Genomic DNA, 21,495 nt, shown 5'->3' with positions numbered 1-21,495 from the left:
GGAACTGCAGATTGAATTATTTTCCACAGTTTTCCATTCCTTTCCATTGGTTTGCACTATGTTGTCACTTCTCCTCTGTTGTGTTTGAGTTTAACGTTGAATCGGTTTTTTTGGAGTCTGTCTGGGGTTTTTGCTTTGTCCCCGTATCAGTGGTGGGGGTGTAGACCAGCATTTTAGGGCAAGGGAGATAATACATTGTGTGTTTGTCCACAGGGTGCATTCTACTGTGTCGATTACGGATTTTCGTAGGTTTTTTTTTTAGAAATATACCGTATTTTCACGACTAAAAGGCACACTTAAAAGTCTTACATTTTCTCCAAAATAGACAGTGCGTCTTATAATCCAGTGCGCCTTATATATGGAAAAAACAGAAAACAAAAAATTAAAAACCACCACTGTCGGATATTAAAAAAACACTAACACCTAAACTGAAACAATACTGTTAAATATACAGATGCCATCTTAGTTTACAACATTTTCCATCATATAGCTCCTCCCCCACTGCAAGATTTTATACAAAAAAATCCAAAACATCAACAATGGCTGGCTCTAGAGGTGACTGTGTATAGTGAGTGCTTCATACCTGGAAGTCAAGAGCAATTACCGTATTTTCACCACTATAAGACGCACTTAAAAGTCTTACATTTTCTCCAAAATAGACAGTGCGCCTTATAATACAGTGCGCCTTACATATGAAAAAAATGTCATTCAATTAGGGTGCGCCTTATAATGTGGTGCGCCTTATAGTCGTGAAAATACGGTACTATAACCCCTAAGTTTTACGTCCCCAACAAGTACCACCACCTTCAAAATTCCATCACGCATCCCCGTGAGTCATTTTCCTCGCCGCAAAAACAGAAAAAAACCCTTCCTCCCCAGAAATATATTATGCAGCTCGACACATAAAAAGACATGAAAGCATGTCATTTATATTCATTTGTCTCTGGGTGACGAAGAAAATGAAATAGCGAACTAGCAGCTGTTTCCGACACGGAAAAACTTTGCTCCCAGACACGACAACATTTGGTACGATAAAGGCTATGTTTAGAAAACCGGGGCGTCAAACCATCCACCTATATACGTGTATATTTCCTTAGAGTGTATATTGTTATACCGATGAATAGTTTTGCGCTAGGCGTGAATGTAGCATCTGGAAAGTGACATTTGTTTATGGGTATATTGGGGGAGGGTAAAGACATTTAAATGGATTTTGAAAAACGGTGTATTCAGTTCGAAAATAAGCGTGCGCCGGGAAGATGTGAGCCAGAGGCAACGTACTGCCACCCAACAGATCAGGTTCTGACATTTTGACTAATGTGAAATGCAGCCAAGGGACAGTGGGTGGGATGTTGTGACCTTTATCGGTAGGAAATGACTTAATACCATGACAAAAAAATACTATAATCCGGATATAAGCGTGTGTTTTATAAAAAAAAAACATTACCGTGACCTGACACAGTAGGTGTTGCCATCTGGGATGACATCCCGCATTTGGCCCTTGATATAAACCACAATGGGACGCCGTTGAAGGTTAAACAATTGGTTGAGGATTCGACCTTTAAGTTCTGGGAACTTTTTTAACACTGTAAAAATATCATTACCGGATTTTCATGACTATAAGGCGCATTTAAAAGTCTTAAATTTTCTCCAAAATAGACAGTGCGCCTTATAATCCAGTGCGCCTTATATATGGAGAAAAAAAACTGAAAACCAAAAATGAAAAAGCACCACTGTCGGATATTAAAAAAACACAAAGGCCTGAACTGAAACAATACTGTTAAATATGCAGATGCCATCTTAGTTTACAACATCTTTCATCATATAGCTCCTCCCCACTGCAAGATTTTATACAAAACATCAACAATGGCTGGCTCTAGAGGTGACTGTGAAGTAGTGAGTGCTTCATACCTGGAAGTGAATAGCAATTACCCTATTTTCACCACTATAAGGCGCACTTAAGTCTTAAATTTTCTCCAAAATAGACAGTGCGCCTTATATATGGAGTAAAAAAACAGAAAACCAATAACGAAAAACCACCACTGTCGGATATTTTAAAAAACACAAACGCCTGAACTGAAACAATACTGTTAAATATGCAGATGCCATCTTAGTTTACAACATCTTTCATCATATAGCTCCTCCCCCACTGCAAGATTTTATACAAAAAAAACTCCAAAACATCAACAATGGCTGGCTCTAGAGGTGACTGTAAAGTAGTGAGTGAGTGCTTCATACCTGGAAGTCAATAGCAATTACCCTATTTTCACCGCTATAAGGCGCACTTAAGTCTTAAATTTTCTCCAAAATAGACAATGCGCTCTATAATACAGTGCGCCTTATAATACAGTGCACCTTATATATGGAAAAAATGTCATTCATTGGCGGTGCGCCTTATAGTCGTGAAAATACGGTATGACTAAGATTTAATGTTTAAATATTCTTATTATTCTTCAATGGTATTACAATGAGTTCTTTAGATAAGCAAATCAAACAGGTGTATGTAAGGAGGCGTGTTCATATGTGTGATAATGTAACGGCGTTGGAACAGATGGCCGCTAATATGAATTCATACATCTGAATGACTGAGCCGAGCAAATGGAGAGGGGGTGCAGGGAATTATGGGATGTCACGTGTGATATAGCTTGGATAATATCTCATTTTATCAACATATGCTCAATAAATGAACCCGCCAACAGGGTTTTTAGTTGTGGTAGTGATATGCTAACCGCTAATTTAGTAGTTGAGCTTCTGATTTGTTAAGTAAAGTGGATTTAAATAGATATATTGATTGATATTGTTGTTTTTTAAATGTAATTAGAGTATTTTCTTGCATATTAGTCACCTTTGAGGATAAGATGTACTCGTAAAATCGTCGGATTTGACGATTTCTCGAGTATAAGCCGCACCCTGATTCACAATTTTCACTTTCGTATTCATGGTTTTAATAGGGAGTACAAATGTGATACTTTGAAGGGAAAATGTTGATTAAAAATTAGTGCATATGGTATTTCTGAGATACTGTATGAATAAAAAACACAATATATTAATCAATATCATAAGGGAGTTAGTAATTTATCCAGTAATGGTTGTTTTCTTACTGCAAAACAGAAAATAACCAACACATTGATCAGATGATTATGTATAAATGTGTTACTTTGAAGGGAAAATCTTAAGAAAAATCATTGTATGTAGTATCTCTGAAATACTATATAAAACGATTTCTGGATTGCACAACCCTAAAGGGTGTCGCCACCACGTTGACAAATACAAAAAGGAAGTCAGGTGACCAGTACAACCAGGAAGTGTGTCAAAAGCGGTCTAGTTAGTCATCCCTAGGTAAGATGGTGGCGCCTTGAGCGAGCAATGGCAGGTACAAGTGAGTTTTTTCACGTTTTATGGTTTACGGTTAATTTTTTTCTTGAATTTCATTCATCGACGTCAAAATAAATGTTTTTAATCATTTTCTTGTGCTATGGCGTTTCGTTTTTGTCAGTTTCATACATGTCAAGTCTAATTTGTGCCCACAATTCAGTCATTTTTAAAGGAAAAATACAGTGTATATGCTAGAAAATACAGTACTATGATTTAGTAGTGGCACGGTTGTGTAAAGTTCGCAATCTGTGATTGGCTGGGAACAAATTCAGGGTTCTCTGATCCTACTGCCCTAAGAACTGAAGGAATTTATTCTAGTTCCAGGATAAAAACGTCTAACCATTCCATAAAGCACTTGTTATAAAACGCTAACGTTTACTTAGCGAGGTGAGCTAACCCAACCAAACTCTCGTACAGATTGACTGGATTTTTTGTCAGAGGTTAACTGGCAACCCGTTCAGGGCAGACAACCATAGTGAATCATACAAAGTCTTACCATAGTGATTACTACTACAGTGCCAGGTTGACATTTGTGGTGATAAATGTCAGATAAAATTTGGAAATCACTGTGAACTTTTGGTTTTTTTAAGGCCTCTTTCTACGGGTAGAACGGTAATGACTTTGGCGAGTATTAAACGCTTCATCTACGACGACAGTATCGCCATTTCAAATCCGCCACGCCAACGCCAGGCGATGCAGTCAACATTTACTTGCTATTAAAGCGCTAACAAAAATAAACGGGAAAAGAATCAGATGCTTTCCTGGATGACCTTTGCAGCTGTCGATAACACTGCACAGACATTTCAAACATATTTCAATTATTTCCAAGATTAGAAAAAGACTTTCCAAATAGAAACAGAAGGAATAAAATGTCCATAACTTTTTGTCATTTTTTGAGCTATTGGACGTGTGTCAAAGTGGCGGTCCGGGGGCTAAATATGGCCCGCTGCATCATTTTGTGTGGTCCGGGAAAGTAAATCATGAGTGCTGACTTTCTGTTTTAGGATCAAATTAAAATGGAGTATAGATGTATATTAAATTTCCTGATTTCCCCCCCTTTTAAATTAATTATTGTCAATTTTTAATCATTTTTTTTGTTCAAAAATCATTTTCTAAAATCTAAAAATATGTTAAAAAAGCTAAAATAAACAATGTTTTAAATCTATAAAAACGGAATATTCAGGGCTTTTAATCCAGTTCTTTTAATCCATTTATAAAAATAAATAAATCTAAATATTATATCTAAAATGGTCCGGCCCACATGAAATCGATAAAGTAAATCATGAATGCCGACTTTTTGTTTTAGGATCAAATTAAAATGAAGTGTATAGATGTATATTACATTTCCTGATTTTCTCCCTTTTAAATCAATTAATTGCAATTTTTTAATCCATTTTTTCTGTGTTTTTAGTTAAAAAATAATTTAGTAAAATCTAAAAATATATTTTTAAAAAATCTAAAATAAACATTGTTGTAGATCTGTATAAAAATTGAATATTCAGGGCTTTTAATCCAGTTCTTTTAATCCATTTATAAAAATAAATAAATCTAAATATTATATCTAAAATGGTCAGTAAATCATGAGTGCCAAATTTCTGTTTTAAGATCAAATTAAAATGAGTATAGATGTATATTAAATTTACTGATTTTCCCCCTTTAAAATCAATTAATTGCAATTTTTTAATCAATTTTTTCGATGTTTTTAGTTCAAAAATAATTTTGTAAAATCTAAAAATATATTTAAAAAAATCTAAAATAAACATTGTTTTAGATCTGTAAAAAACTGAATATTCAGGGATTTTAATCCAGTTCTTTTAATCCAATTTATTTAAAAAAAACCTAAACATTATGTCTAAAATGGCCCACATGAAATCAAGTTGACGTTAAAGCAAGCCCGCGAACCAACCCGAGTCTAACACCCTCATTTTAAAACAACGACCATGCTAAAACCAAGTTTTCTCAATCAGTCATCCCAAAGGAAACTTTCACTTATTTTTATTGAACTAGATATTGTCCTACTTCCTCTCCTCTCGCCCAATGGGAGCCTAGAACTATAACAACCACTACAAAGGCCAATTGGAAAATGAGAAACGAAATCACTTAGTAAAAAACACAGTTTTCAAATGTATTTCAGGTGACGATACTGGTTTAAACATGCGTATTCGACTGTACACGTGTTATTTGCTTAATGGCGAATGGCTTGATTAATTATTCAAACGAAGTGACCTCCACGGCGCCGTGCTCAGGCGCACTCATTATCAAGCTCTTGTAATTCATTAAACTGCCCAGATGAACACGGGCCACGGTGAGGGCGGCTGGCTATTAACGCGGCGGGTCCTGCAGCGTCCTCAGAACCTCGTTCTCGAGTAGGTCAATCAAGTCAGACTGTAGATAATTACGGATATGTCACTGTTCACATCAAAAGTGGGTCATCTGGTTCTGAGCAAGGAAAGAAAAATATATTGCCACCATAAATAGGAAGCGATACATTTTGATAGATAGGCCAAACTTGGTAAGTTAGGGGCGGAGTTACGTTGGCATTTTTTGAGTACTTGCTGGTACGAAAATACGAAAACACTCATTTGTGCAATTACTAGAAACTCAACCAACATAACCCCATTTCCATTTACCGTATTTTCAGGACTATAAGGCGCACCGAATTACATTTTTCCCATATATAAGGCGCACTGTATTATAAGGCGCACTGTATTATAAGGCGCACTGTATTATAAGGCGCACTGTATTATAAGGCGCACTGTATTATAAGGCGCACTGTATTATTAGGGGCACTGTATTATACGGCGCACTGTCTATTTTGGAGAAAATGTAAGACTCTTAAGTTGTGAAAATACGGTAATTGCTATTGACTTCCAGGTATGATGTTTTGGATTTTTTTGTATAAAATCTTGAAGTGGGGGAGGAGCTACATGATGGAAGATTTTGTTAACTAAGATGGCATCTGCATATTTAACAGTATTTTTTCAGTTCAGGCGTTTTATGTTTTTTTAATATCCGACAGTGGTGGTTTTTCGTTTTTTGGTTTTCAGTTTTATCCATATATAAGGCGCACTGTATTATAAGGCGTACTGTCTATTTTGGAGAAAATTTAAGACTTTTAAGTGCGCTTTATAGTCGTGAAAATACGGTAGTTAGCATTTACCATTTAGCACGTTCCACCCGACTAGAGGAAGGTTGCAGGGCTGTCCCTTACATCTTAGCGAGACACCTCCTTTATTTGTCACTGATTCACGCCGACGGCGAGCACATAATCGCCCGCCGTTGGTGGTGTAATTCATCGTGAGCGCACCAGCTGCTGCTTGGGGGTGACAGAGACGCGAAAATCAAGTGTTTTGGGTTGATTTAGGAAGCTTTTTAGGCTTTTTCCACTTAGAAAAATTCATGGTTTGGGCCACTGGCGCCACACGCTGACACGCGGCAGTAACGTTAGCTAACAAACTGAATCGATACCAAATTTCTTGTTGGATTTTACGTGAAAAAGCCCATCAGCTCATTTTTGACGTCCACTGGCCAATTTGGAAAGTATGTGGGCTAAATGTTGGCGTTTTAAACGAAGTATTTGTGCCATTTCAATTAAAAGCCAAACGGCGAGGTGTCTCCGAGGAAATCCTGCTGTGATAATTACTCGGTACTCTGAGGACAGACTTTGTATAACGCTTGGCTGATAACTGAACAAACTTTCAACTTCTGTTGAGTACTACACAAGGTTTTGTTAACTATAAAATATACCCAGAAAAGCAAAACGAAGTTTTTTCTCTATCTAATAAGTTTTTTTTGTCGATATTGAAGCTAGTTTGACGTTTTGAGTGTAACCATATATGACGGAAAACATATTTCAAGGCCCACAAGGAATTCAAGTCCATCACATTTGTGTGGTAAATAAATCAAGTGTGTTGACGTCATGTTTTTCACTACAAAAAAAATCCAAAATAAGTTCTTTACTACTCACTGAAAGATTCAAGACTACAGACATCGGACAATATAAAGTTTTCCCCCTCATTAAAATGGAAAAAAAACCTTTACCATATTTTCTCGCATATAAGCCGCCTCCACATATAAGCCATACCCTTAAAACTGCAATATTTATAGTATTCCCCTACATTAAAAGAGGACAAAAACCTTTACTGTATTTTCTCGCATATAAGCCGCCTCCACATATAAGCCATACCCTTAAAACTGCAATATTTATAGTATTCCCCTACATTAAAAGAGGACAAAAACCTTTACTGTATTTTCTCGCATATAAGCCGCCTCCACATATAAGCCATGCCCTTAAAACTGCAATATTTATAGTTTTCCCCCTAATTAAAAAGGAAAAAAAAACCTTTACCAGGGAAAAACTACTGTATTTTCTCGCAGATAAACCACTCCAGCATATAAACCTCTCCAGCATATAAACCGGACTCTTAAAATTACCTTAAAATCGTTTAATTTGACAATTTCTCTCGTATAAGCCGCCCCCCGATTCACAATTTTCACCTCCATATTCATGGTTTTAATAGAGAGTCCAAATGTGTTACTTTGAAGTGAAAATCTTTTAAAAAATATCATACGTGGTATTTCTGAGATTTTGTAAGAATCCAAAGGGTCATCTACTAGATTGGAAATCTCTAAAGACTGCTGTTTTTTCACGATTTATCCAAGATGTTTTTTTTCTTGAATTTCTTACATAGACGTCAAAACAAATTTTGTTAAGCGTTCTACCTCATGTTCAGTCTAATTTGTGCGCATATAAGCCCTACCCTCAATCTAGTCATCATTTTTTAGCAACAAAAACAGCGTAAATGCAAAAAAATACGGTTATAAATAGTTTTTGTCTTATTGTTTTTTCAGTAGTAGTCAAAACAACCAAGTTAAACATGAAACTATTTAAAAAAAACACACACACAGCACGTCTCCTTTCTTTATCTAGTAACCCGATCCAAGTGTTGTCACCTGTGCCGATTGAATTCACTAAGCCATGACTGAGAGTCAGCGTCTGAGTTAATTATTAATAAGTGTAATGTGATGACAGTTGACGGTGAACGGTTCCATTCTGCTCCAACCCTGACCAGGCAGCGTCATCTCGCTTTCCACAGTCAAGACGAGACGCCGTCTGATTGATTAATACTGTCAAGCGCACTATGGCCGTCCCCGGCCGGCGCAATGTCCTCACTGGGCTTCCCTCCAATCTTTCACAATTACTATCGGCGTCACCATTAAGTCAAAGAGCATCTCCATCATCTCTCAAAGACAAGTGGCGGCAAACAAACCCAAATCAATTATAACGCCAACCCGTGCTTGTACTACTCTTAACTCAGTCTTATTTGTTAATGATGGAATACTTGACATTTTCTTGGGGACACTGAGATTTTCCCTTCTAAGTAAAAAAAATGTAATTTCTATTAAAACCATGAATATGGAGGTGAAAATGGTGAATCAGGGGGCGTCTTATATAAGAAAAAATGTAAAATTCAATGATTTTAGTCATTTTAAGGGTGCGGCTTCAAGGCGGATTCGGCTTATATGCGAGAAAATACGGTAGATTTTCCCTTTTAAGTAAAACATTTGTAATTTCTATTAAAACCATGAATATGGAGGTGAAAATGGTGAATCAGGGGGCGTCTTATACAAGAAAAATTGTACAATTCAATGATTTTAAAGCTATTTTAAGGGTGCGGCTTATATGCGGGGGCGGCTTATATGCGAGAAAATACAGTAGATTTTCCCTTCTAAGTACATTTTTTTTAATTTCTATTAAAAACATGAATATGGAGGTAAAAATTGTGAATCAGGGGCGGCTTGTATAAGAAAAATTGTAAAATTCAATGATTTTAGTCATTTTAAGGGTGCGGCTTATATGCGGATGCGGCTTATATGCGAGAAAATACGGTAGATTTTCCCTTCTAAGTAAAAAATTTGTATTTTCTATTAAAACCATGAATATGGAGGTGAAAATTGTGAATCAGGGGGCGTCTTATACAAGAAAAATTGTACAATTCAATGATTTTAAAGCTATTTTAAGGGTGCGGCTTATATGCGGGGGCGGCTTATATGCGAGAAAATACAGTAGATTTTCCCTTCTAAGTAAATTTTTTTTAATTTCTATTAAAAACATGAATATGGAGGTAAAAATTGTGAATCAGGGGGCGACTTGTATAAGAAAAAATGTAAAATTCAATGATTTTAGTCATTTTAAGGGTGCGGCTTATATGCGGATGCGGCTTATATGCGAGAAAATACAGTAGATTTTCCCTTCAGAGTAACACATTTGTACTGCCTATTAAAACCATGAATATGGAGGTGAAAATTGTGAATCAGGGGGCGGCTTATACAAGAGAAATTGTACAATTCAATGATTTTAAAGCTATTTTAAGGGTGCGGCTTAAAGGCGGGGGCAGCTTATATGCGAGAAAATACGGTAGAGGGTTTTTTCCATTTTTAATGAGGGGGAAAACTATAAATATTGCAAATTAAGGGTACGGCTTATATGCGAGAAAATATGATAAAGGGTTTTTTTCCATTTTCAATGAGGGGAAAAATCCTAAAATTGCAGTTTTATGTGTACGGCTTATATTCAGACATCTAGACATGAAAAGTATCTGGCAAGTAGTATTCATACACCATCCCCTAGCAACCAGATGCCATGAATACCGTCAATATTTACTTATGTGGGTCAATCTTTCTAGGATGGCTTCCACAAAGTATTGTGACCTTTACTACTTTTAAAAAATATATATTTACCTGCCATAAGTCAACTACAAAACCAAGACCGTTCATCTTAACTCACCTCCACCAGTCAATGAACAACCTAGATGCATTTTTCTTTCCGCTTTCCGAGTACTATTGGGATAACGTTGAAATGTGTGTAATTGGATTAAACCAACCTTATTCCCTTCTCTCAATTCCACAAGACTCCTCTGTGAAATCTCAAGTGAAGAGATTTGACAACGACGTAAAAGCCAACGGGAACGTAACAACTCTCAAGTATGTTTGCCCGAGGCGGGGAAAAAAATCCCAGCAGGGTTTCCCTTTGATTGACAGCTCCGACTCGTGAGTGACGGTGGACGGACGGTACGCCGTCTGGTTCGGAGCGAGTCGGCTGAACTCGGGGGCTTGTTCTAACGGGGGATATTGGCAAGGGGGGGGGGGGGGGGGGTCTTGGATCAGTCATGGTTAAGTCACGTTGTGTCAGACGTGGACATGACAGGAGACAAGGGTGGTCTTCTATGGTTTCTAAGAGCTGTCGTAGAAATACTCAGGTAGCGCAGAGTCATGCAAATACACACAAAAAAACGTGGTTGCATTTTCGCTAATGTTTAGCTAGGCGAGAGAAATTCTTGGACGGAAAAATGGCGTAAAAATGGGATTAAAAAAAATTCACATTTTACTTTGTAATGGGAAAAATATGTAATATAGGGTTGTCATAACCTGGGGTTGCAAAATTTGGTATTTATTCGTCAACTTTCTTAGGGAACAATAATTTTCGCACTAATGATGCTAATGTCGCTAATGGCTAACCATAGAGATGAGCATTACCCTACACTGATATGTCAGGTGAAATTGTATTTTGTATATTTTGTCAAGAGATAATAAGCTTAGAAAAATGACATCTATGAATGAAATTAAAGAATAATAAGCCGTATCTTGCATAAAAAAATAAAAAACGATAATTTTTCTTAAGATTTTCCCTTCAAAGTAACACATTTGTACTCAAATCTGATCAATTTGTTGGTTATTTTCTGTTTTGCAGTAAGAAAACAACCATTACTGGATGAATTACTAACTTCCTTATGATATTGACTCTAATATTTTGTGCTTTTTATTCATATAGTACCTCAGAAGTACCAGATATGATGATTTTTCTCAAGATTTTCCCTTCAAAGTAACATTTGTACTCAAATCTGATCAATTTCTTGGTTATTTTCAGTTTTGCAGTAAGTAAACAACCATTACTGGATGAATTACTACCTTCCCTATGATACTGACTAATATATCGTGCTTTTTATTCATATAGTACTTCAGAAATACCTGGTGTGATGATTTTTCTTAAGAGTTTCCCTTCAAAGTAACATTTGTACTCCATTTGATCAATTAGTTGGTTATTTTCTGTTTTGCAGTATGAAAACAACCATTACTGGATGAATTACTAACTTCCTTATGATATTGACTCTAATATATTGTGCTTTTTATTCATATAGTACTTCAGAAATACCACATGCAATGATTTTTCTCAAGATTTTCCCTTCGAAGTAACACATTTGTACTCCCTATTAAAACCATGAATATGAAAGTGAAAATTACGAATCACAGGACGGCTTATTCGCGAGAAATTGTCAAAATAAACGATTTTAAGGTCATTTTAAGGGTTCGCCTTATACACAAAGGTGGCTAATATGCATTAGTATTATTGATTAAAATAATAATCCATTCAATCCCACTTTCAAACTAACCAAGAACATTTCCTCTACAAAAAAAACCCTTCTCAAAAGTAAGAATAAATACAAAATGGAATGATTCAACCCTTACTGGAAAGTCTTCAGTTTTGAAGACTTTCCAACAAGCATTCATTCCCATTCTGAAAGGCTCACTTGAGTATAAAAAGTGCTGACATTTTTAAAGGTTTTCTCTTTCAAAAACCCCCCAAAAAATGGATGAAAAGTGTGTATATCTTCCAAAAGCATGTGGTGTTTTGGGGTTGGGGGGATAAAGCACATTCATCCCGAGGAGTGGAGGTCTCTCAGGGCGTGATTAATTCCAAAGTTGGGATCCCTAAAGGGAACAAGGCCACGTAGTACATCTCCAATAGCCATGATTGGATTTGGAATGACATTGGTTTTGCACTTTTCTTTCCCCTACCTGACACACACACATTTTTTTGTTAAAAAACACACACATAACTTCAACATGTCCGCTAGACTCACACAAGATGGAGGGAGGAAATGAAGAAAGGTAAAAAGAGGCGGTCTGGAATGAGAATGTTTCCCCCTCCGGCATGTAGAAATCAAGAAAATGATGTTTTAGAAATTCATAGATTTCAAAATGAGCGAGGAAAGGTGTAAAAAAAAGTTTTTGGTAGAAGTAGAAAGGGTTGGAATGTTTTTTTTTTTGTTGAATGGGAATGGAAAGTAGGGAGTTTGAGTGTTTTTTTTTTTTTTTGAGACTTTGATAGTTGGTAGTAGAAGGGCTTTTGTGGATCCTCTAAAAAAGATTTAAAAATTGGATATTACAATGGAAAATATCTATATATCTATCTATATATATATATATGTGTATCTATGCATGTGTATATATATGTGTATATAGGAGAAGGGCTTTTGTGGATAATGTTGATAAAAGCATGAAAAGAGAACATTTTTTTATAGAAATGTGGAAGGATTTCTGCTAAAGTGGCCAATTTTGAGGTTATGTGCATATCTGATATATGTGAAATTAATTGACATTGATATTTCAGGTGAAATACTTCTGAAACATTGACGAAATACAGTGAAACCTTGAGATATGAGCTAATACGATGATACTTTATGGGACTGAGCTCCTATGTCGATTTACTTATATCTCAAATCATTTTTTACGATAGAAATTAACTATAAATACAAATTCATTCATTTCCACGCTCTAAAAAAACACAGTTGTGTGTGACACACAACTGTAACACTGACTAAATACAGTGAAACCTTGAAGTATGAGCTTAATGCGTTATGGTACCGAGCTTGTATGTCAATTTACTTGTATCTCAAATCAAATTTTCCTATAGAAAAGAACTATAAAGACAAATTAATTCATTCCTACCCTCTAAAAAAGATAAACAATGGATATTACAATGGAAAATATCTATATATCTATCTATATATATGAATCTATGCATGTGTATATATGTATGTGTATATATGTATTTATGTATGTGTATGTATATATGTGTGTATGTATATGTATGTCTAGATATATGTGTATATATATGTATGTGTATATATATATATGTGTGTGTATATGTGTATATATTCGTTGTATGTGTATATATGTGTATATATTTCATGTATGTGTATATATGTGTATATATTTCATGTATGGGTATATATAAGTATGTGTATATGTGTATATATTTCATGTATGTGTATATATAAGTATGTGTATAAATGTGTATATATAAGTATGTGTATATATGTGTATATATTTCATGTATGTGTATATATGTGTATATATTTCATGTATGTGTATATATGTGTATATATTTCATGTATGTGTATATATGTGTATATATTTCATGTATATGTATATATGTGTATATATTTCATGTATATGTATATATGTGTATATATTTCATGTATGCGTATATATAAGTATGTGTATATATATATATATATATATATATATATATATATATATATATATATATATATATATATATATATATATATATATATATATATATATATATATATATATATATATATATATATATATATATATATATATATATATATATATATATATATATATATATATATATATATATATATATATATATATATATATATATATATGTATGTATGTGTATATATGTGTATATATTTCATGTATGTGTATATATATGTATATATTTCATGCATGTGTATATATATGTATGTATACATATATACACATAAAAATATCTTCTCTTCATATTTTTAAAGGGAGAAGAGAAGGAATTAAAGCTGGTGAACAGTTTACTGCAATCTCGGGCAGTTTAAAAAAAGGTCAACATCAGATTATTTTCCTCATCAGGATAAACAAATGTTTATGAGTATTACTTCTTGATTGTATGCTAGAAATCAAGAGAAAGTAGAGACCTGCTTAAATGTTACAGCTGTATCCTCTTATATAACTTTGTTGAAAAAAGTACCAGCATTTCTGCTGAAAAAAAAACTTTAGTTTGTGCTGTTATTTTTATATATTATTTAATCGGAATTTAACCAGCCTCCCATTGGCTAAAATTGGTGTCATTTGTTTATACTAAAAAATATTTTGGAATTTCAACCATTAGCGGTCAAATTTGCAATAAAAAAACGTGAATTGCTTGTGTTACCTCTGTGATGAACATTTTTTTTCGTTTATGGAACATATTTGCTGCATTTATTTGCACATAAATATGTACCAAAGTCTTTATGTATCATGACGTGTTTGTAGCATTTAGCGGCTTACCTCCAGGGCTTTCCGCTTACTGTTTAGCAGCTTGGAAATATCCCGTGCCACTCTCTCCACCAGGTCCTTAGGGTTGTTCCTCTTGATTTCAAACTGGCTCTTCTTCTCGTTGTAAATCTACACAACACAAAGCACAACTCCGATTACACAGCGCACCTTCGTTTGTTTTAAGGGGATAAATAATTTAATCGCAAGGGAGCAGCATGCTTGCTCTGGAGCAAACACACAAGATGGTAAACATGATCCGTCGAGCAAGTCAGCCGTCTGCCACCGTTTCTCGTAAGCCTCGCTGTTGTAGTATAGGCAAACACGGATCGGAATCTTAACGGGGCACTTAACCGGGGGGTAGTTACAGGCCGGAACAAATTTCAAATCAACAATAAATCCTGTCCAAAAAATCCTTAATTTGAGGTACAAGAGAACATGGGGAACCTCTGACCTTGAGTAGAACAATGAGAGCTGTTTTCAACAGTAAACTCTCTGTCACCAAAAGACTGGGGACCAAAAGACTGGGGACCAAAAGACTGGCGACCAAAAGACTGGCGACCAAAAGACTGGCGACCAAAAGACTGGCGACCAAAAGACTGGCGACCAAAAGACTGGCGACCAAAAGACTGGCGACCAAAAGACTGGGGACCAAAAGACTGGGGACCAAAAGACTGGGGACCAAAAGACTGGGGACCAAAAGACTGGGGACCAAAAGACTGGAGACCAAAAGACTGGCGACCAAAAGACCGAGGACCAAACGTCCAGGCGACCAAACATCCGGGCGACCAAACGTCCGGGCGACCAAACGTCCGGGCGACCAAACGTCCGGGCGACCAAACGTCCGGGCGACCAAACGTCCGGGCGACCAAACGTCCGGGCGACCAAACGTCTGGGCGACCAAACGTCCGGGGCGACCAAACGTCCGAGTAGAACAGTTTTACTACAAGTACTGTCTAAAAAAATACTGGATTGATTGGATAACCTACCAACAGAATAGAGCGACCATAAAAGAATATTTAAAGGGAACCTACAGCTCTTGAGCCATATGTGGCTCTTTCCATGGGTGCATATGGCTCTCCACAAACCTGTGAGGTAATATATGGAAAAAACTAGTGATAAAGTCCTGATATCAAGTCTAATTTGTGCACATATAAGCCGTACCCTCGTTTCAGTCATCATTTTTCTGAGCATTTTTCTGTACTGCTTATATGCAAGAAAATATGGTAATTAAAACAATAAAAATCCTTTTACAGCAGAGCAAATCCTCAATATTTACTAGATTCATTGACACATATCCAACCCACCAACCATAACACAATAGAGAATAAAAAAATAGAAACACTAATATTCTACCAAGTGATCTCATATCAAATATACTGCATCCTGGATTGTCAAAGTCACTCTCCTCCCAAGAATTGCAAACGTAAGCACATCTTACGAAATCCTCCATATACGTCAAAGTGACGCGTTGATGCTCAGAACGAGAGAAAACAACCTCATCCTCCACTGGCGTTGTCTCTATCAAGCTGAAAGCTGGGCAAGCAGCCATTGGCCCAGTCAGCTGACACATCTGCTCCCAGAGTTCTGACTGAGCCAGCCAAGCACTCTGATGAGATTTGCCTGGCCTCGGTCTTATTTTGGCAAGACCCCCAGGGACCACAGATTGCCTTTAACTTCCGGTAATAGATTAAAAAGACTTTTTTTTCTCTCTCTCCTGGCTACAATGACACACATCAATTTTAAGCTGCTAGAATACTTTTGTCAGATCCAGTAAAAACATAAATATACATAAATGAAGGTAAAAAAACAATACATTTGTTTACTAATCAATATTTATTTATATAATGGTTGGGAAGATGAAGTGAGGTATGTTTCCAGGTGAGAAATGGACTGAAAATGAATCTTCATAAATTAGAAGTTATGGAATGCCATAGGCGATTTTCCATATCAAAAAAATTCAAACCACAATATCAAGGGACGGCTTATATGAGAGAAATTGTAAAATTTAATGATTTTAAGGCAATTTTAAAGCAATATAAGGTAGATTTTTCCTTCAAAGTAAAACGTTTATACTCCCTATAAAAAACATGAATATGGAAGTGAAAATTGTGAATCAGGGGGAGGCTTATATGCGAGAAATTGTAAAATTCAATGATTTTAAGGCAATTTTAAAGGAAAATATGGTAGATTTTTCTTTAAAAGTAACACGTTTGCACTCCCTATTAAAACCATGAAAATGGAGGTGACAATTGTGAATCAGGGGGCGGCTTATATGCGAGAAATTTTCAAATTCAATGAATTTAAGGCAATTTTAAGGGAAAATACCGTAGATTTTCCCTTTAAAGTAACATCTTTGTACTCCCTATTAAAACCATGAATATAGAGGTGACAATTGTGAATCAGGGGACGGCTTATATGCGAGAAATTGTAAAATTCAACGATTTTAAGGCAGTTTTAAAAGGAAAAAGGAAAATAAGATATATCTTCCCTTAGAAGTAACAAGTTTGCACTCACTATTAAAACCATAAATACGGAGATGAAAATTATGAATCAGGGGGCGACTTATATGCGAGAAATTGTAAAATTCAACGATTTTAAAGCAATTTTAAGGGTATGGCTTAAACGTGGCTAATATGCGAGAAAGTACAGTACATCAATTTAAGCAGCTATTGGATAGAAGATAAAACTTTTGTCAGATCCAGTAAAAAAATTGAAGGTAAAAAAAAAACAGACATTTGTTTACAAATCAATATTAATTTCCATAATAACCCTGGAAGATTAAGTGAGTCACGTTTCCAGGTGAGAAACGAACTAAAAATGTCTCCATAAATTAGCAGTTATAATCTTTTGGACTGCCATAGGCGATTTTCCACATGAAAAAATTCCAACCCTACAATAAGCCACTAGACCGAGTACAATTCCTCATTATCATTCAACTTAAATGAGGTACAAGCACAGCAATTTATTTTCTTAACCTTAAAATATTGTAGAGGTTACACTTTTTTTAATGGAAACATTAATATGGAAAAACCATGCCTAGACTTTTAATATAAATTCCAAACTATTCTTGACAATATGGCTACATTTCTCATGAATATCACTGATGATGTGTCAGTACTCTATAGCGACTCCTACTGTTAAATCAAGCATGACGCGACTGTAATGGATCCGCCTGCCCAATTTCCCCGACTGTTTATTTTTTTTGCACAAACACAAACAAAAAAGCAATCGTTTTTGCTGCCATTTTAAAAACATTACCCGAGGAACGACTGTTATTATTGCATTTGTCAATTCACGGTGTTTTAATAACAGTCGGCCAAAGTATCAACCCGTCTTTCACTTAAACGGTAAATATATATTTAAGAACAATGTATACATCTTTTACTACGGTTTGTACTTTAAATACACTGTCAATCGTTATTAAACAGTCAATTAAACAACACCGCAAAAATACTTTATAGTGATTTGTAGTCTCTGGTTAACAATCGCAATTATAGTACTAAAGTAAAGGTAGCTTTACTATGTATTCATGTATAATTTATATCCAAATGAAAGTTAACTTTATATAGGGCAGCTCTATTTATAAATCATGAGTATGGCTATGAGTGTTATAGTCGGACATTCTTAGTGCATTAGACCACTGGTGTCAAAGTGGTGGCCCGGGGGCTAAATCTGGCCCGCTGAAGAATTTTTTGTGGCCCAAGAAAGTAAATCATGAGTGCTGACTTTCTGTTTTAGGATCAAATTAAAATGAAGAGTATAGATGTATGTTAAATTTCCTGATTTTCACCCTTTTAAATCAATAATTGTCATTTTTTAAATGCATTTTTCTGTGTTTTTAGTTCAAAAATCATTTTGTAAAATCTAAAAATATATTTAAAAAAAGCTAAAATAAATATTGTTTTAGATCTATAAAAAACTGAATATTCAGGCCCTTTACTAATAATAAAAATTAAACAACTAAACTGATTAGAAAAGCTTTGCTGATGACAACTGACCAAAATCAGCTGGGATAGGCTTCAGCACCCCCTGCGACTTGAGTGAAGATATAGCGGTTCTGAAAATAAGATGAGATGAGGTCCTGGGAATGAACATTCCTTAAAAAATATATTTTTTCCACTACATACCAGATGATTATTTGTTAGCATAACTTCATACATATCTGGCAACCCAAGCCAATCATTCCCCTTATTAATGATTGCAATACCCTTTACTAACTGATAATACAAATTAAACAACTAAACTGATTAGAACAGCCTTGTTGATGACAATTAACCATGCTAGCCAATAGAATGAAAAATTCTGATAGTTTCCGTGAAATTTGAAATAAATAATTTAATCATATCTAGCAAATAGCCTCTTGAGTTTTGTGGGTGTGTCTTATCTCTATCTCCATGTTCAGACATCTAGAAAATGCTGACTATTTGACATGGCAACTAAAAACATTTCCTCCCTAAAAAATAGGATTCCAGCCATTCAAAACAAAAAAATCAAATAAAAACCATAATGTAACTGTGTTGTGTCGTCCATTAAAACTATAAAGAGCCTCATTTGTTCCCGAATTAAAACGACTATTGGTTCTAGCTAATCAGTCATGCAGTTTGGCTTGAGGCAACCAAGCCTGGGCAGCATTTTGTGGCGGTGGCGGCGGCCTGTCATTTTCAGAGGAAACACGATGACGGCCAATCAAACCTTCTGCCACTGACACTTTTACGCAGGATGTGACAGTGGCGACTGCCAATTGCCACCAATATGTTTTTGCTGGCAAAAAAAAGGGCGAATGAAATTTTCACAATGACGTGCTCTCTAGAGTACATCTTGTACACATCACGTACATTATGTCATGCTCCACATTAACCCACGATGACGGGTTTCAGTATGCCAAAAACTCAAGTGTGGTACTGTCAACACACAGATGGGTACACAGAGGGTAATAGCATGTATGCAAACCGTTTAAATAATAAACTATCATGCATAAAAACATTAGGATTGTGTACATCTATCAACCACAACAACAAAGTATAGTGGTACCATGACATAAGAGTGGGCTTGCATAAGAGAAATTTGAGATGAGTGAAATTTTGGGCACTTATCTTGGGAGAAGAGTAAAATTTTGGGCATTTGGCTTGAGATACAAGTAAAATTTTAGGCATTTATCTTGAGATACGAGTAAAATTTGGGGCATTTATCTTGAGATACAGGTAAAATTTTGGGCATTTATCTTGAGATACGGGTAAAATTTGGGGCATTTATCTTGAGATGCGAGGAAAATTTGGGGCATTTATCTTGAGATAGGAGTATAATTTTGGGGCATTTATCTTGAGATACGAGTAAATTTTTTGGGCATTTATCTTGAGATACAGGTAAAATTTTGGGCATTTATCTTGAGATGCGAGTGCAATTTCGGGCATCTTGAGATACAAGTAAAATTTGTGGCATTTACCCCGAGATACGAGTAAAATTTTGGGCATTTATCTTGAGATACGAGTAAAATTTGTGGCATTTACCCCGAGATACGAGTAAAATTTTGCGCATTTATCTTGAGATGCGAGTACAATTTTGGGCATTTATCTTGAGATACGAGTAAAATTTGTGGCATTTACCCCGAGATACGAGTAAAATTTTGCGCATTTATCTTGAGATACGAGTAAAATTTGGGGCATTTATCTTGAGATACCACCCAATAGTAAACTTTGAACTCAATCACACTATCGTGCCGGCTTCCGTTAGCGACAAATGCTAACAAAGTTGCATCCCTAGTAAAATTAAGTCTCAGTGACAGCTTGTGTACAAGCTTTCCCTCCACTGACACTCATCATCAGTCTGTTTTTCTCCCTCTGCTGTCTCATTACGGCAAAGAACTCTTCCCCCAAAACATGACATCAAGTGTAGCCGTCAATGTCTGATGCCCGCTAAATTTGTCAAGCCTACTGCCGGCTTTGGCTTTTATTGAATGGCGTGAAACTCCCGGTGCGTTCCGTCTCAAACGGGGCTCCCCGTGGTGGGACTACTGCCGTTTTCAGAGACTGATAGTCCGCTTAACCGAGCCTACTAATACTCCTTAACGATGGAGTATTCGTCTCTGTCAAGTAGGCCTATTGTGGCCCACTTCGCGGAGAGATAAGCATTCCTCCCTCATTGATACGTTAGGACTAAGACATTAACACGAAAATGTATCAATGAGGTGTTATTTTATTTTCTCCTGGAGGATGTTGGAGGTATTACATTTGATTAAATTTCAGTTTCGGAGTGAAATTGAATAATTACATTCACAAAAGACAGCTTCACCTTGTGATTAAAATACCTTGAGATATGATTTGTTCTCAAAATCATATCTCAAAGACACTCAAAAAGCAGTTTTCTGAAAAGGTAGTTACTATCATGAAGGAACAACAAGATCTGGAGTTACTTGACCAAATCACATAACGGTCGTAATAAAAACTGCCAAAATTCACACCATATTACACAAATACATATATTTTTTTAAAAACTACTTCAATATCTTGTCACACTGCCAAATATGACCTTAAAATGACCCTACCCTTCAATGATTATGTCTATGATAATGTTTAACATGTGACAATTAACCAAGAGGTGAGAATAAGTTGTATTTGAGAGTACAGTTTTTCAGGAAAGTCCGACTAAATTAACCTCTGAAATTCACATTATGACTACTATTTTATCAGCCCCATTTTAGTATTTTAATTAATTAATTAACTATATTTTTGGTATGTATTTTTTGTATTTATTCATTTATTTGTATTTATTCATTTATTTATTTGTATTTATTCATTTATATTTATTTATTTTTGAATTTTTTATACATTTTTTTCAGCAACACTCATGTATTTGTCTAATTACGTATATATTTTTCTATGTATCTATGTATTTATTTATTAACTTACTCATTACCTACATATTTCTGTCAAAAACGTATTTTTCTGTGTCTGTATTCTC

The 21,495-nt window shown here is 35.4% G+C and overlaps 1 protein-coding gene across 1 annotated transcript in view; it reads right to left on the bottom strand.

Annotated features, from left to right (window-relative positions):
* The window catches only part of cacna2d2a (calcium channel, voltage-dependent, alpha 2/delta subunit 2a), a 143,270-nt gene that overhangs the window by 90,272 nt on the left and 31,503 nt on the right, over window positions 1-21,495 (bottom strand). The window contains exon 3 of the mRNA XM_077726040.1: window positions 14,551-14,667. Within this exon, the coding sequence (XP_077582166.1) occupies window positions 14,551-14,667 (117 nt within the window). The remainder of the gene's footprint in view (window positions 1-14,550; window positions 14,668-21,495) is intronic.

Source organism: Stigmatopora nigra, chromosome 10, assembly GCF_051989575.1.
Source record: "Stigmatopora nigra isolate UIUO_SnigA chromosome 10, RoL_Snig_1.1, whole genome shotgun sequence".
Classification (NCBI taxonomy): domain Eukaryota; kingdom Metazoa; phylum Chordata; class Actinopteri; order Syngnathiformes; family Syngnathidae; genus Stigmatopora; species Stigmatopora nigra.
The sequence above is the reverse complement of the archived record's forward strand: the minus strand, read 5'-3'. Positions and strand labels throughout refer to the sequence as shown.